This window comes from Thamnophis elegans, chromosome 3 (assembly GCF_009769535.1).
Source record: "Thamnophis elegans isolate rThaEle1 chromosome 3, rThaEle1.pri, whole genome shotgun sequence".
NCBI classification, from domain to species: domain Eukaryota; kingdom Metazoa; phylum Chordata; class Lepidosauria; order Squamata; family Colubridae; genus Thamnophis; species Thamnophis elegans.
This window is the reverse complement of record NC_045543.1, coordinates 122655801-122669826: the sequence shown is the minus strand read 5'-3', so window position 1 is coordinate 122669826 and position 14026 is coordinate 122655801. Positions and strand designations below refer to the sequence as shown.

Sequence of the window (14026 nt, the reverse complement as noted above, 5' to 3'; positions counted from 1 at the left end):
GACCCAGACTGTTGGGGGCAATATGCTCACTCTGTAAACCGCTTAGAGAGGGCTGAAAGACCTATGAAGCGGTATATAAGTCGAACTGCTATTGCTATTGCTATCTTACAATGAGAGTAGAACTGCAGAGCTTTTTCCTTCTTTCCTTTGAAATTCAGGTCAACCATACCTGATCTACCCTCATCTTAACATTAGCATTAATAAGCCAAGCTTATCACCAGTAGGGAATACATTTTAATATCCATTTATTGTATAAACATAATAGAAACATATAGCATTAAACATTATAAATTCAGTTAGAACTTCTAAGGTTACATTATAACAGCAACTGTGCAAATAGGACGTTTCTGTTCTTAGACAATATTTCTTTGCAGTGTGCAAAGTCGTCTTCAGAGCCATTTCATTTTGAATTGAAATCACAAAGGAAACCCAGGTGTCAACACTGTATTCTATGAATCATTATGATATCACTGAATAACAGTAATCCCTCTAACGCACTGTCATTTAATTCATAAATTCTCCAGAGCATCCACTATTAGTGGAAGGAGAATTACACCTACAAAACCATATGTAGAAAATGGGGTGATATTGGAAATAGGCCGTTTATGTAGGGGAATGTACATCCAGGAGGATCCCAGCTCATCAAAAGCTTTTGATGACTTCAATCAACACTTAAAGAAGCCATTTAAAAGAAGTTTAACAGAGGCTGATGGGAATCAAACAGATAATCCCTTGGATGATTTACACTACTCTTGTGTTTGGAAACAGCGGCTTATGAGACACACACCTAACACTCTACATAGCAAGAGCAGTTTGAAATAATGAAGCTGTAGGAAGTTAAAGCCCACTCCCCTCCAAGAAAAATGAAATATCCTAGGAAATATTGAAGAGGCAGAATATTATATTTCTCTGGATCAGAAATGGAAAGACATGTTTTTAGGCAGAAAACAGACTCACTCTTAATAGCCCCCACTTTTCTTTATGGGGCATTAAAACCAGGAACTTTCACCCCTTCTTTCCCTCTTTCTTCTACTTCACCCAACATGGAAGCATGTCCACCATTAAACCATCTTTCCAAGCAGACTCCATGTCTCCAGTGTCTTTTTCCAACTTGGAGCTGAACCCAGAAGGACATTTCTTCCAACAAAGCCTTCCAGATATTCCTGCTCATAAACTGAAACAAAAAAGAATTTATTTCTTTTTCATTCAATTCCATATCTGAACCACTTCCTCTGAAGCCATGTTTCAAATAAGAATGAATAGAGAGGGGGTGGGAGTGAGGGGTGTAGTGTAGTGTAATGTTTGAACCCTGCCAATGTATTTGAAAGAATACAATATACTATGAAAGAATATTCTATGCTGGGATCTGATAGATATCTCAGTTTTTTCTCAGGCTTGATTCAAGATGCTGGTTTCTATCTATCTATCAAGACACTTGAGATGACAGATCTTTTTTTCCCCAGGATTTGCAATGTGAGGCCAGTCCCATGTCCTCTGTTCTAGATAAGTGAAGTTGGAGAATGTTTTCCTTTTCTACAGCATTTCCCAACCAAGGACTCTTACCTCGATTAACTTTGAAATGACTGGTGAAGACAACATTGTTTTGTGGAACTTTTAATAGTCAATCCTTCTTTATGAATTTATAATTATTTTTTTCATTTCCAAGGCATAACCTAATAAGAATAACATTTAAGAAGTTAAAATAATATTTTGATCATTTGTACCAGCATTGTTCAACCTAATGCCTCCAGACGTATCCAGATTACAATACCTAGAGGTCTCTGATGGTTGGCCATTCTGAACAGCACCATGTACAAAAGAGTGTACAAAGTTAGATCCCAGCTTATTTTGGTACTACATAGAAGGTGAATTAAGAATTTGGGTTTAAGAGTAGCCTTGAACTGGAAAAGAAATAGAAAGAAAGAAAGAAAGAAAGAAAGAAAGAAAGAAAGAGAGAGAGAGAGAGAGAGAGAAAGAAAAAAGAAAGAAAGAAAGAAAGAAAGAAAGGAGAAGGAAAGGAGGGAGGGAGGGAGAAAAGAAGAGAAGAGAAGAAGGGAGGGGAGGGGAAGGAAGTAGTTTGCAAATGCTAAGCATTCCTTTCATTCAGTTTTATTATCTGTCATCTTCACCAAGTAAACCAAGTAGGTATCACAACCAGATAAAATAATTCCATTTTTATAAGGCTAAATTAACAGAATCATGCAAATCTAAAAGTTCAATTTTCCCCCATCTCCTTTACAGCCCAAGAAACTAGGCAGGGTCTCTCCTGAGTCTCTTGCTCTGCCTATCATGTAACTGTGGGTTTTTCTGACTCTTACCTGACCATTCTCTCTGCAGTGTCTCTTTGCTTGGTCTCCCAGGTCTTTCTCACCTCCCTACCTTTACATCACCAGAATGCCTGATATTTTTTACACTAACAAGGCAAAAGTTTGGCCTTCAGCACAAGGACATTTTTTCACAAATGACTAATAGGTTGTAGACTGCAACCTTCTTTCTAAAAAAAAGTACGTTTATGGTATCTTCTGCAACATGTTGGAAATAAGGCAGGTAAACTTGGATAGAGTATAACTTGTGTAATCTCACAAACTCTTTGGAAACCCAGTTTATTTGAAAGATGCTAAAATATCCCATCTAACTAGAAAGGGATAACGGAACAATGTAATCCAGGAACGTGATTGAATATACAAGATATTGAGCCCTCTTGTGGGCAGAACAATATGTGGCATTAAATTGGTGTTGCTCTGAGGTAATTTCTTCACCGGTGATTTATAACAATTTATAACAAATGGTATAAGAATTTTCTAGTCCTTAGCAAATTTTAACTAGGCTCTAAACTCATATTGGCCTTAAGCATTACTAGACAAGCATTTGACTCAATACTAGGAAGAAGCCACTGAAATAGCTGATGGCTCTTTCTTGACTTAAAGGTGCAATTTCCTCTTTATACCCAGCACAGTTTCATTCAGCTGCTACTTTCATCCCTCTGCTGGTTTAACACATTGCTCTGTACATCTTGATCTTTTTATTGGCTGACATCTTTGTTCCAACATTCTGCCACGAGAAACTAGTTCTCATTTTTTAACTATCATATGGCCAGCAGACTAAGATGCTATTTCAACTGGTAAAAAGGAAAGGCAAAAGGTTCCCGCATGCACATATGTGCTAGTTGTTCTTGACTCTAGGGGGTGGTGCAGATCTCCCTTTCAAAGCCAAAGAGTCAGCTCTGTCCAAAGACATCTCCGTGGTCATTTGGCCGGCATGACTAAACACCAAAGGCACACGGAACGCTGTTACCTTCCACCAAAGGTGGTTCCTATTTCTTGACTTGCATTTTTACATGCTTTCGAACTGCTAGGTTGAACTCCCAGAAGCTGGGACAGGTAACGGGAGCTCACTCTGTTTGGAAATATGGAAAGAGAAATGGCTATAGCCACTGGGGGATCCACATTAGAGGAGGGCTTCAAGAAAAGATGATTATTGTGTCTCATTGATCAAAACCCCTCCTCTTTTGTATGTGCCTTGTAGCATGACATACATAAAAACATGTGGAGCTTCAGCTGTGCACCCACGGCCACCATCTTGCCTTTTTAAACCGCGTCTGCAGATGCCCCTGGACCCACGGATAACCAAATTAAACAAATTAGCTAGAGTGTCTCCATCCTATTTTATTGAACATGATGGCAATGGACTAGGATGCTTAGAAGGAGCTTGCCACATTATATTCATAAGGTAGAGAAGGAAGATGCCATCATCTCTGAAACAAATTCACCCATTTGCATTCAGCTGGCCACCCAGTGAAACTAGCATAATGCCTTCTCTGCAAATGGAGGCACTAATTGCATGGGAAGGCATTTTAAAGGAGACTTTTTTTTGGGGGGGGGACAACAACCTTAAGCTAGCCAGATAAATAGATGCAGCAGCAGCATGATCCATTGTGGCCAAGATGGCAAATCTGATCTTCAAATGACCAGCATAAAACTTTCTCAATGGTTACAAGCATTCCTATGTATGTGCTCTAAATTGATAACAGACGTGGGGGTATAGCACTGCTTGCTTTATTGAAGCCCTTCTGAACTACATTATATAATGTATCGACAGCATAGAAATTTCATGAATATAACAAGACACTAACTTTTTCTAGGAGGATATAGAGAGGAGACTATAAAGATGCTATAATGCCTGATTTTCTAATGGATATGAAATGCTTAAGAAGAGCAAAGGTGCCAGGCGGCAGAGGAGTAATGAAAAATCCTTCCAAAAACACACCAATTCCATGGATGGCAGCAATACTAGAGCTTAAGATAGGCACCCTATAACAATCAGGCTATCATTTTGAAACTGAAGCATTTCAAAACAAAAACCGGAGTTGTCTTTGTTAATGGAAATGATGGGAGAGAAAGACACATAAAACAAGTTTTATTTATTTATTTATTTATTTATTTATTTATTTATTTATTTATTTATTTATTTATTTATTTATTTGTCTTGTATGCTGCCCACTCCCGGAGGACTCCGGGCGGTTCACAAAAGACAAGGGAAAGGAGGGAACGAGACAACATATTAAAAACAAAGCCAACATTCACAATTTCCGTGGAGGTAGATGCTTCTCAGCTCCCCCCAGCCTGCTGGAACAGCCAGGACTTGGTGGCTTTGCGGAAGGCCGGGAGGGTAGTAAGGGTCTGGATCTCAACAGGGAGCTCGTTCCAAAGGGCCGGAGCTGCAACAGAGAAGGCTCTCCCCCGGGGAGTCGCCAGCCGACATTGGCTGGCAGATGGAATCCGGAGGAGACCTAACCTGTGCGATCTAATTGGTCTGAGAGAGGTAATCGGCAGGAGGCGGTCTCTCAGGTACCCAGGTCCGATGCCATGTAGGGCTTTATAGGTAGTGACCAGAACCTTGAAGCGGATTCGGAGACTAATAGGTAGCCAGTGCAGCTCGCGGAGGATAGGTGTAACGTGGGTGTACCTTGGTGCACCCACAATCGCTCGCGCGGCTGCATTCTGGACTAATTGGAGTCTTCGAACACTCTTCAAGGGCAGCCCCATGTAGAGCACATTACAATAATCCAGTCTTGAGGTCACAAGGGTGTGAGTGACTGTCTGAAGAGCCTCCCGATCCAGGTAGGATTGCAATTGGTGCACCAGGCGGACCTGAGCAAAGGTCCCCCTGGTCACAGCCGACAAATGGTGTTCTAGAGTCAGCTGTGGGTCCAGGAGGACTCCCAAATTGCGAACCCTCTCTGAGGGGCATATAATTTCGCCCCCCAGCCTGAGAGATGGAACAGTTAGACAATCTTTGGGTGGGAACATCAGAAGCCACTCGGTCTTGTCTGGATTGAGTGCCAACTTGTTTGCTCCCATCCAGACTCTAACAGCCTCCAGGCACTGGCACATCACTTCTACGGCTTCGCTGAGTTGGCACGGGGCAGACAGATACAGCTGCGTATCATCTGCATATTGGTGATACTTAATCCCATGCCGGCATATGATCTCACCCAGCGGCTTCATGTAGATGTTAAATAGGAGGTGGGACAGGACCGAAACCTGTGGCACCCCATACTTGAGGGGCCTTGGGGTCGATCTCTGCCCTCCGACCAACACCGACTGCGACCTGTCCGAGAGGTAGGAGGAGAACCACCACAAAATGGTGCCTCCCACCCCCACCTCTCGCAACCATCGCAGAAGGATACCATGGTCGATGGTATCGAAGGCCGCTGAGAGGTCAAGAAGCACAAGGATAGGGGGGGTGACTCCTATCCCTGGCCCGCCAGAGATCATCGATCAGTGCGACCAAAGCAGTTTCTGTGCTGTAACCAGGCCTGAAACCCGACTGAAAAGAGTCTAGATAATCGGCTTCATCCAAGGACCATAGGAGTTGCAGGCCACCACTTTCTCAACAACCTTCCCTACAAAGGGAAGGTTGGAGACTGGACGATAGTTGCTCAAAATGGCTGGGTCCAGAGACGGTTTCTTCAGGAGGGGTCTCACCACCGCATCCTTTAGGAGGGGTGGGAAGATTCCCTCCTGGAGAGAGGTGTTCACAATCGTCTGGATCCAGCTGCGTGTCACCTCCCTGCTGGTCAAGACCAGCCAGGAGGGACACGGGTCCAGTATACAAGTGGAGGCACTCACCGCTCCCATGGCCTTGTCCACTTCATCAGGAGAAGCCTGTTGAAACTCAATCCAAAAAGCATGCTCAAGACCCTCCCCCGGTACCTCGGCTGGTATCGTGCAATTGGAGTCCAGCTCTGTCTGAATCCGAGCGACTTTATCCGTCAAATACTGAACAAATTCCTCAGCTCTACCCTGTAGAGGATCACCCACATCCCTCCCTTTCAAGAGGGAGCGGGTTATTCTAAACAAGGCGGCTGGGCGCGATTCGGCGGATGCAATAAGGCGGCAAAATGCCAACATTTCGCCGCCCGTATTGCCACGACATAGGCTCTAATAAAAGCTCTCATCAGTGCTCGGTCTGACTCAGATTTACTGGCCCTCCAGTGGCGCTCTAGGTGTCTCTTTTGGTGCTTCATCTCCCGGAGTTCCTCGGTGAACCAAGGAGCCCTCCTGGATCCGCCGCCTCAGAGAGGTCGCAAAGGCGCAATCCGGTTTAGAGCCCCCGCCACCACTGTATTCCAAGCAGCGACTAAGGACTCCACCGGATTGTGGATGATAGTGCCAGGTATTTGTCCAAGTGCCGTCTGAAACCCCATTGGGTCCATCAGGCGCCTGGGGCGGAACCACCTAATCGGTTCCTCCTCCCTACAGTGGGGGATTGGCTTCCAAAAGTCAAGCCTCAGCAGGAAGTGATCTGACCATGACAAGGGCAAGGTTTTAATGCCCTTCAGCTCTAGATCACATCTCCACTGCTCCAAAAGAAATACAAGGTCAAGTGTGTGACCCGCTGAATGAGTTGAACCTCGAATTACTTGGGTCAAGTCCATGGCTGTCATGGAAGCCATGAACTCCTGCGCCCCATCAGAGCGTTCACCAAGTGTAGGCAGGTTGAAATCCCCCAGAACCATAAGCCTGGGGAACTCCACCGCCAACTCGGCTACTGACTCGAGGAGCGAGGGGAGGGCTGTTGCAACACTGTTGGGAGGTAGGTACGTTAGCAACAGACCTACTTGACCACCAATGTCCAGCTTCATCAACAGGGACTCACACCCAACAAACTCTGGAGCAGGGATCCTACGAGGAACTAAAGACCCTCGGACGATGACAGCCACTCCCCCACTCCTTCCCTGGGGTCGCGGCTGATAAAGCACCTGAAAATCTTCTGGGCACATTTCAGTGAGGGGGACTCCTCCCTCTGGGCCCAGCCAGGTCTCAGTAATATATTTAGAATGACTTTTGTTTCATCAAAATTCTCCATGCAGAATCATCACTCGCCGAATTAATAAGAGTTCTCTAGAGAACCTCTTCATTGTAACTGGAGGAGCAGCCACCCATCAAATATTTTATCTGCATGTATATAGACTGAGAAACTCATATTTCTTTTATTAATGCAACCTTTTCTCAGAATAAAGAGGAAATTATCAGCTATATATGATGTTTTACTTGGTTCAATAGCCTCGTCCTACAATTTTTACTCAGCAACCAAAACCACACATCTCTCTCATGCACAGTTAAATGCAGACATGAAAATTTAAGTATTCTCTCATATCTTTTGTTTTCCACCTCATTAACCATTTTAGTTACATATGACAAAATAACCACTTCCTTACCATCCTCAGTATATATACAGTCTGTCCTTTGATGTGGAGAAAGACAAAAAAGCAAAGATGGTTCTTCCAATGGGCATGTGGTTCACTGTTGTGATTTTTCTCCTCGGTATTCCAGGAGGTAAGTGCTAAATTATACTTCTTTTCAATTCTGATAATGTCACTTCAGGACAATCAAGGAAAAGGTAAGAAGATAAGCTACAGTTTATTTCAAATGTATAGATTTCTCCTTAATTTGGACCGTGCTGAAGAGGTAATAGCTCAGGTCTCCTTCAGGATGAACTGATACTGACAGTGGAAGACCCACAGGGGAGATTCAAAGCTACAGTTGTTAAGAGGGTAGTTTTATTAGAGATACTAGAAAAAGCAATCTAAAGGGGTGAAATGTGTTAATAGGTGCAAAAAAGAAAAAGATTGCTTTGATCGGTTGGTGATAAGTCACCATAACACAAACTGTGAGCACTTTGTATGATGAAACATTTACATGTTGTGTTGGCTCCTTTTTCCTCTTTAGCTAATGGATTAACTTAAAGTTGTATTTTATGACTCATGATTAGCTTGCCTTCTTCATTCTATTTAGATCACTGTGCCCAGATCTATGGAGGAGAAATATCAGTTCCACATTCAAGACCTTTTATGGCCAAGATCACACGCTCAAAGGGCCTTTGTGGGGGGACCCTGATCACACCAAACTGGGTATTAACAGCAGCTCACTGCAAAATGTAAGTTTGGAAGTTTTGCTAGGTTTTTATTTATTTCTTTTTAAAATCTTGTTTTTATATATATATATATATATATATATATATATATATATATATATATATATATATGTGTGTGTGTGTGTGTGTGTGTGTGTGTGTGTGTGTGTGTGTGTATGTGTGTGTGTGTGTGTGTGTGTGTTTGTACACATATATACATACACACATATACATACACACAAACAAACAAGCACACATGCACACAATACATACATACATACATACATACATACATACATACATACATATATATATATATATATATATATATATGTTTTATTTGTGCTGATAAATAAATAAATAAAAATAAATATATATATATATACACACATATATCTTGTTATATATATAAAAGCTTGTTATATATATTTCATTCAAGCATAACATAGTCCCACAATTTAGGGATGAGCAAAACCTAAGGTTTCAACCCAAGGAAAATTATCAGCTGGGTATCGTCTTTTAGGTAAGTTGTTCACTATCACAGCTTCTTGGCATAAATTCTAGGGGTGACAATGAATCAAAGAAATCCAATCTCTGTGTATGTGTGTGTACCTATATATTACTAGGATTTTTTCAATACAGTGAATACATACAAAAATAGATTGAAAATAGGAAAAGGGGGAAAAACAGAAAAGGAAGAAAATACACATTCTTTCTATCAAGTAATTATCACTTTATTATTTTCACCATTCTCGTTGTCCTTTTTTAGTTCCCAAATGACAAAATCATCAATTTAATCTTCTCTTCTTTCTTCTCTATGTAAGGTTACCAGCTTTTCAAAAAAAAATTTCTTTCTTTCCCTGTATCCAGATTGGAAAGACTTTGCTATTTTTTCAAGTACAGTTAATATTATAGTCCTAACTTCCTTTGTAAATATTTCATTACTTTCCCAACCTCTTGCATGCAATAATCTCGCCACAGTTACCATATGCAAAATTGGTTTCTCATACTTCTTTTCTAAATCCATAATCATAAAACCCAATAAGAATAATTCTGACCACACAAACACACACACACACACACACACACACACACACACACACAGAGAGAGAGAGAGAGAGAGAGAAACACACACACAGAAACCACAGTAGGGAGAAACTGGGATAAACCAAAAACCTTGATAAAATAGCAGACAAGATTGTGCTGGCATATTTACGAGCCAGAGATTGGAATCAACTTTCATAGATGATATTAGAGAATTTAAAAGCCCTCTTCCAATTGTTTCTATTCCATGTCGAGCAAAGCATGACATTAATAGCACAAGCCTCCCTGCACATTATTGGTGTTCTTGTTTTTCTGAAAATTGCAAATAATTTGACCTCCCTTTGATTTTCTACCTCCCGAATATCCATATATAGGTGTGAATATTCATGTATTGTAATTTATTTTTGAACATAGCCAGAAATAGGCCATTGAAAGTATTTTGCATCTTCTATCAAAATATATATTTACTTCACTGTTGAAATAATACTCCAATGAAAATTGAAATAAAGCCTGCTGTCTCCAAATTTTAAATTTATGTGCCAGGATATAAACAATGTTAAATACAGTAGAATTTACTTCGGAAGAAACACGGAAGATTGAACTGCCAAATGATAAAACTTGATATCTTTTAGCTGAGATTATAATGTATTATCCTTGCTACAAATGAACTTTACTCAATTCTTATTTACCCTCTTTGTTTTTTAGAACAAAGGACACTAAAGTTATTCTTGGAATTCATTCAGAAGAAGATGACACAAAACAAGTTTTCAAAGTTAAAAAGAACATTCCTCACCCGAAATATAAGAATTTCAGAAAGGGGAATGACATTATGCTTCTTCAGGTATATTCTAAAGGATATAAATAAATAATAAACATGTGAAGGACAGCAAGAATGGTTTCTCTTTTCTTTATGGATACAAGGAGTCCATAATTTACAACCACATTTGGGACTGGAACTGAAGCCTTTATTATGGGGGGGCAATTCAGCTACCCTGCTGCTAGCTACCATGGTGGTGGGGCCAGTGGGGAATTTTTCATTATAGCTTTGCAACTACGGTTTTGCTTTGCTTATTTCTAAGATTATTTCTTCTAACTTCGGAGGCAGAGCAGGAGTTGGGCTATACAATTAGTTTCATTAGTTTCAATTAATTTACATTCCCTTGCAGAAAGAAGTATACAAGAGATTTAGCTCTAGCCTTGAGAATGGAGGGAGAATAAAAGAAACAATTATTGACTCATGTTGTTGATTTGGCCTACCTCAAACGGATGACAAGCAGCCCATAAGAGGAGCCTAACAGTTGAGGACCATTTCATTGGCATAGGAACCACCACTGATGATGGCAGCAGTGGAATAAAGAATATTCTCACACTTATGTGTTGGAAAAAAATGCTTTTCCCTTTCATTTCAGAGATGCAGAGCAGGAGGGAGGAATTCTTATTTCTATATAAATGAATAGCAGGTGTGAAATTGCCCATATTGAAGAAGTTCAAAGTATTAATCTTGTTACTATTATAGTTTGTTTTTATTGCAAGGGGCTCAGATGGTATAAATGTTGCTTCTCAGACCCATTGCATCTACACAATATTGTAATGTAGGTCTGGCTGAGATAGGATGACTCTCCAAGGTGCAAGTCTACAATATGATACATTGCACACCATATTGACTGTTAATGTAAGGGTTAATCTTTTTTGTCTTCCCTATTGTCTCATTTAAGCTTAAAGAAAAAGCAAAACTTAACAGGAATGTTACCCTCGTCAAGCTTCCTCAGGAGTATGGTGACGTTGAGGAAGGAACACAGTGTCTGGTAGCTGGTTGGGGGCGTACTGAAATTGAAAGCGAATCAGATGTCCTCCGTGAAGTTAATGTCACTGTCATTGCAAGAACCATCTGCAATGATCAAAACCACTATAATTACAATCAAAGAGTGACAATGAATATGGTCTGTGCTGGTGATGAGAGCGGAGGCAAGGATGCATGTGATGTGAGTATATCTATCTACCTGCTCTGAATGTTTGAAATTCAAAAATAATATACCAAAAGCAGAATTTGAACGAATGAGTAATCCTACTTGCACACTTCTAGTGTTCTAAGAAATTGAAGTTCTACACTACCAATATAACAACTGTAAAATTAATAAAATCTTCCCATCATAAAGTCAATTGCAAAAAAAAATCTGGAATTATATATCCCTCTAAATTGGCAGCATTATGATATGTGATGAATCTTTTTTAAAAAGGACAGGCAGTCTTCTTCCGGTTTGGGAACCAACAGAAGAAAAAAATTCTGTTGCCAAGTGAGACAGTTATTAAGTGAATTTTACTTCAGTTTACAAACGTTCTTCCCACAGTTGTTAAGTGAACTTTGCAACTTTGAATGAACTAAATGAACTGTCAAGGACTACCTGTACTTATCGATGGAGCACTTGAGGGGAGGGGGCACAGAGAATGAGAATTTTTCAGAACACTAGCCTGAAGTGTAGCTAACACCTTGTCTGCCTAAATGTGGCTACATTCTTCACCTATTCAGAATTCACACTTGCAGAATAGATTGTATCTTTAGGAAACTAAAAGTATTTGGTCATTTACTCATCAAGAAAGCAGTGATGGGAGTGAGCTAAAGCACAAACACACAGACAGATACATGCACACAGAAACACTCGCACCTATTTCCTCTCCCCACCACTTCTCCTTCAAAGGTGTTGGGAAAAATATATATTTTGGCTTAAATTCATGTTCTGGAATCGTGAAATAAGGACCAGTATATATGTACGGTCAAGAAATAAAGCTATTTTCTAAACAGTGCCATTTTAGATTTAGGTTTACTTGTCTATTCTGTGGATTTCCATCAAGGATTCCCTTTTCCCATCTTTTCCCACCCCATTAACTCTGCAAGATAGGCTTCATTGAGAGGGGTAAAGAACAGAGAGAGACACTCAGTCTTTTTTTTTTGGGGGGGGGGGGTTGCAGAGTGTGAAAAAAAAACTCAATATGGAAGCCAAAATCAGGCAATAAAAGTCCTGCCACTTTTTTACATGCTTCAGGGCAGAAGGTTGATTCTGTGACCAGGATGGGCATATTTCTCTACTTCTGGGCTTGGAGGGTCAAAGTATACTAGAGTGAAGGGACGCCTACTGAGAAAGCATCCTCTGGCCCCCTTTCTCCAGTCACCTGAATGGGGCACTTGCAGAAAGGCCTCCCAGCCAGCCAAAATTGGGAAATTGGAAACACTGTATCTGTCCTATGGGCAGCATAGAGATTTAGTGAATAAATAAATTAAATACGACTACTGCAAATAATGCAAAATTTCTCTTCACCCCACCCACCCTTTTTTCTCCCTTGCGCAGGGTGATTCTGGTGGTCCTTTGATTTGCAATGGGGTACAAAGAGGCATCGTTTCCTTTGGTAGAGGATGTGGAAAGTCTCAGTATCCTGGTGTCTACACCCTTCTGACAAAGGAATATTCTCATTGGATACATAGTGTTATAAAACGCAATTAATAGAATTATCATTTGACATTGACAGTCTTTTCTATTATATTCATTCATTATAACTCCTTTAAGACAATCTTTTCCAGACTTTTCCGTCCAGATGTATTTGACTAGGCACACCATACTTAGCCAACACAAAATCATTGAGCCTGCCAGCTAAAAGTAACAGCAATTTCAGGTAAATTCATTTAGAGGGTAACTGATCAGTTTGGGTATTTAGGTTTTCTATTTAAATGCAATTTTTTAAACCAAGTTTTCTTTTCCTTTATAAAAGCTAAGCACAAGTTTCTAGAAATTATTTCTCTTTATTTTTCTCTCTTAATCTGCTAGATAAAATTATTCCCATGTTTATCACAAATGTAATGGTAGCTTATTTCCAGAAAGCAGAAGAAAATAAATCCTTGTTGCAAACCATCTTGTTATTGGTTCTTTTGTTATCGTTGCTCATCTGTGCTATGTATCCAGTGTTTGCTTTTGGCAAACTTCAGACTTTTTCTGCATTTGGAAGAATGAATTTCTGTGCTGGGAATGGCTTTTAAATGCATAATAACATAATTGGACTTCTCTTATAATTGGAGGTACCTTGGAATTGCAAAATTACCAAATAAACATACATTAGTCCTTTATTGTTTGAGACTTCTTATGGATCTGTACACCACTTTTATGAGTGGCGATGTGAGAGCACTTGAAAGCATTGGAACCACTTGTCTTCTGCAGTTAGAAGTCTTCATCATTCAATCTTTTCAAACAAAGATTGGACAACCATTTGTCTGATATGATATGAGGCAGGGGATTGACTACAAGAGTAGTTTATCTGTAAGGCATGACATATATGATAAACATACGGTGGAGGAAGTGAGAGGACACCAAGCCAAAAAGCTCAATTTTTTTTTCATGCACTGCTCGGAAGAAAGAAGTCAAGGAGTGATCTTGACTTTTGTTAAGGATTTGGGGAGAAATTAAAACAGAGAGCTGTATACACTTCCTCCAGGATATGTACAGGGGCAACCAAATGCTTATGATAAACGGGATAGGAGTTGCACTCCAGTCACAAATAGGATGTGGAGGAAGGGTTA

General features: G+C 40.3%; 1 protein-coding gene across 1 annotated transcript in view; it reads left to right on the top strand.

Annotated features, from left to right (window-relative positions):
• The window catches only part of LOC116506238 (polyserase-2-like), a 59603-nt gene extending 46269 nt beyond the window's left edge, over positions 1 to 13334 (top strand). Inside the window, exons 13-17 of the mRNA XM_032213887.1 lie at positions 7733 to 7841; positions 8301 to 8442; positions 10168 to 10303; positions 11178 to 11444; positions 12807 to 13334. Coding sequence (XP_032069778.1) covers positions 7733 to 7841; positions 8301 to 8442; positions 10168 to 10303; positions 11178 to 11444; positions 12807 to 12959 — 807 coding nt within the window. The 3' untranslated portion in view covers positions 12960 to 13334. The remainder of the gene's footprint in view (positions 1 to 7732; positions 7842 to 8300; positions 8443 to 10167; positions 10304 to 11177; positions 11445 to 12806) is intronic.
• The last annotated feature ends 692 nt before the right edge of the window (positions 13335 to 14026 follow it).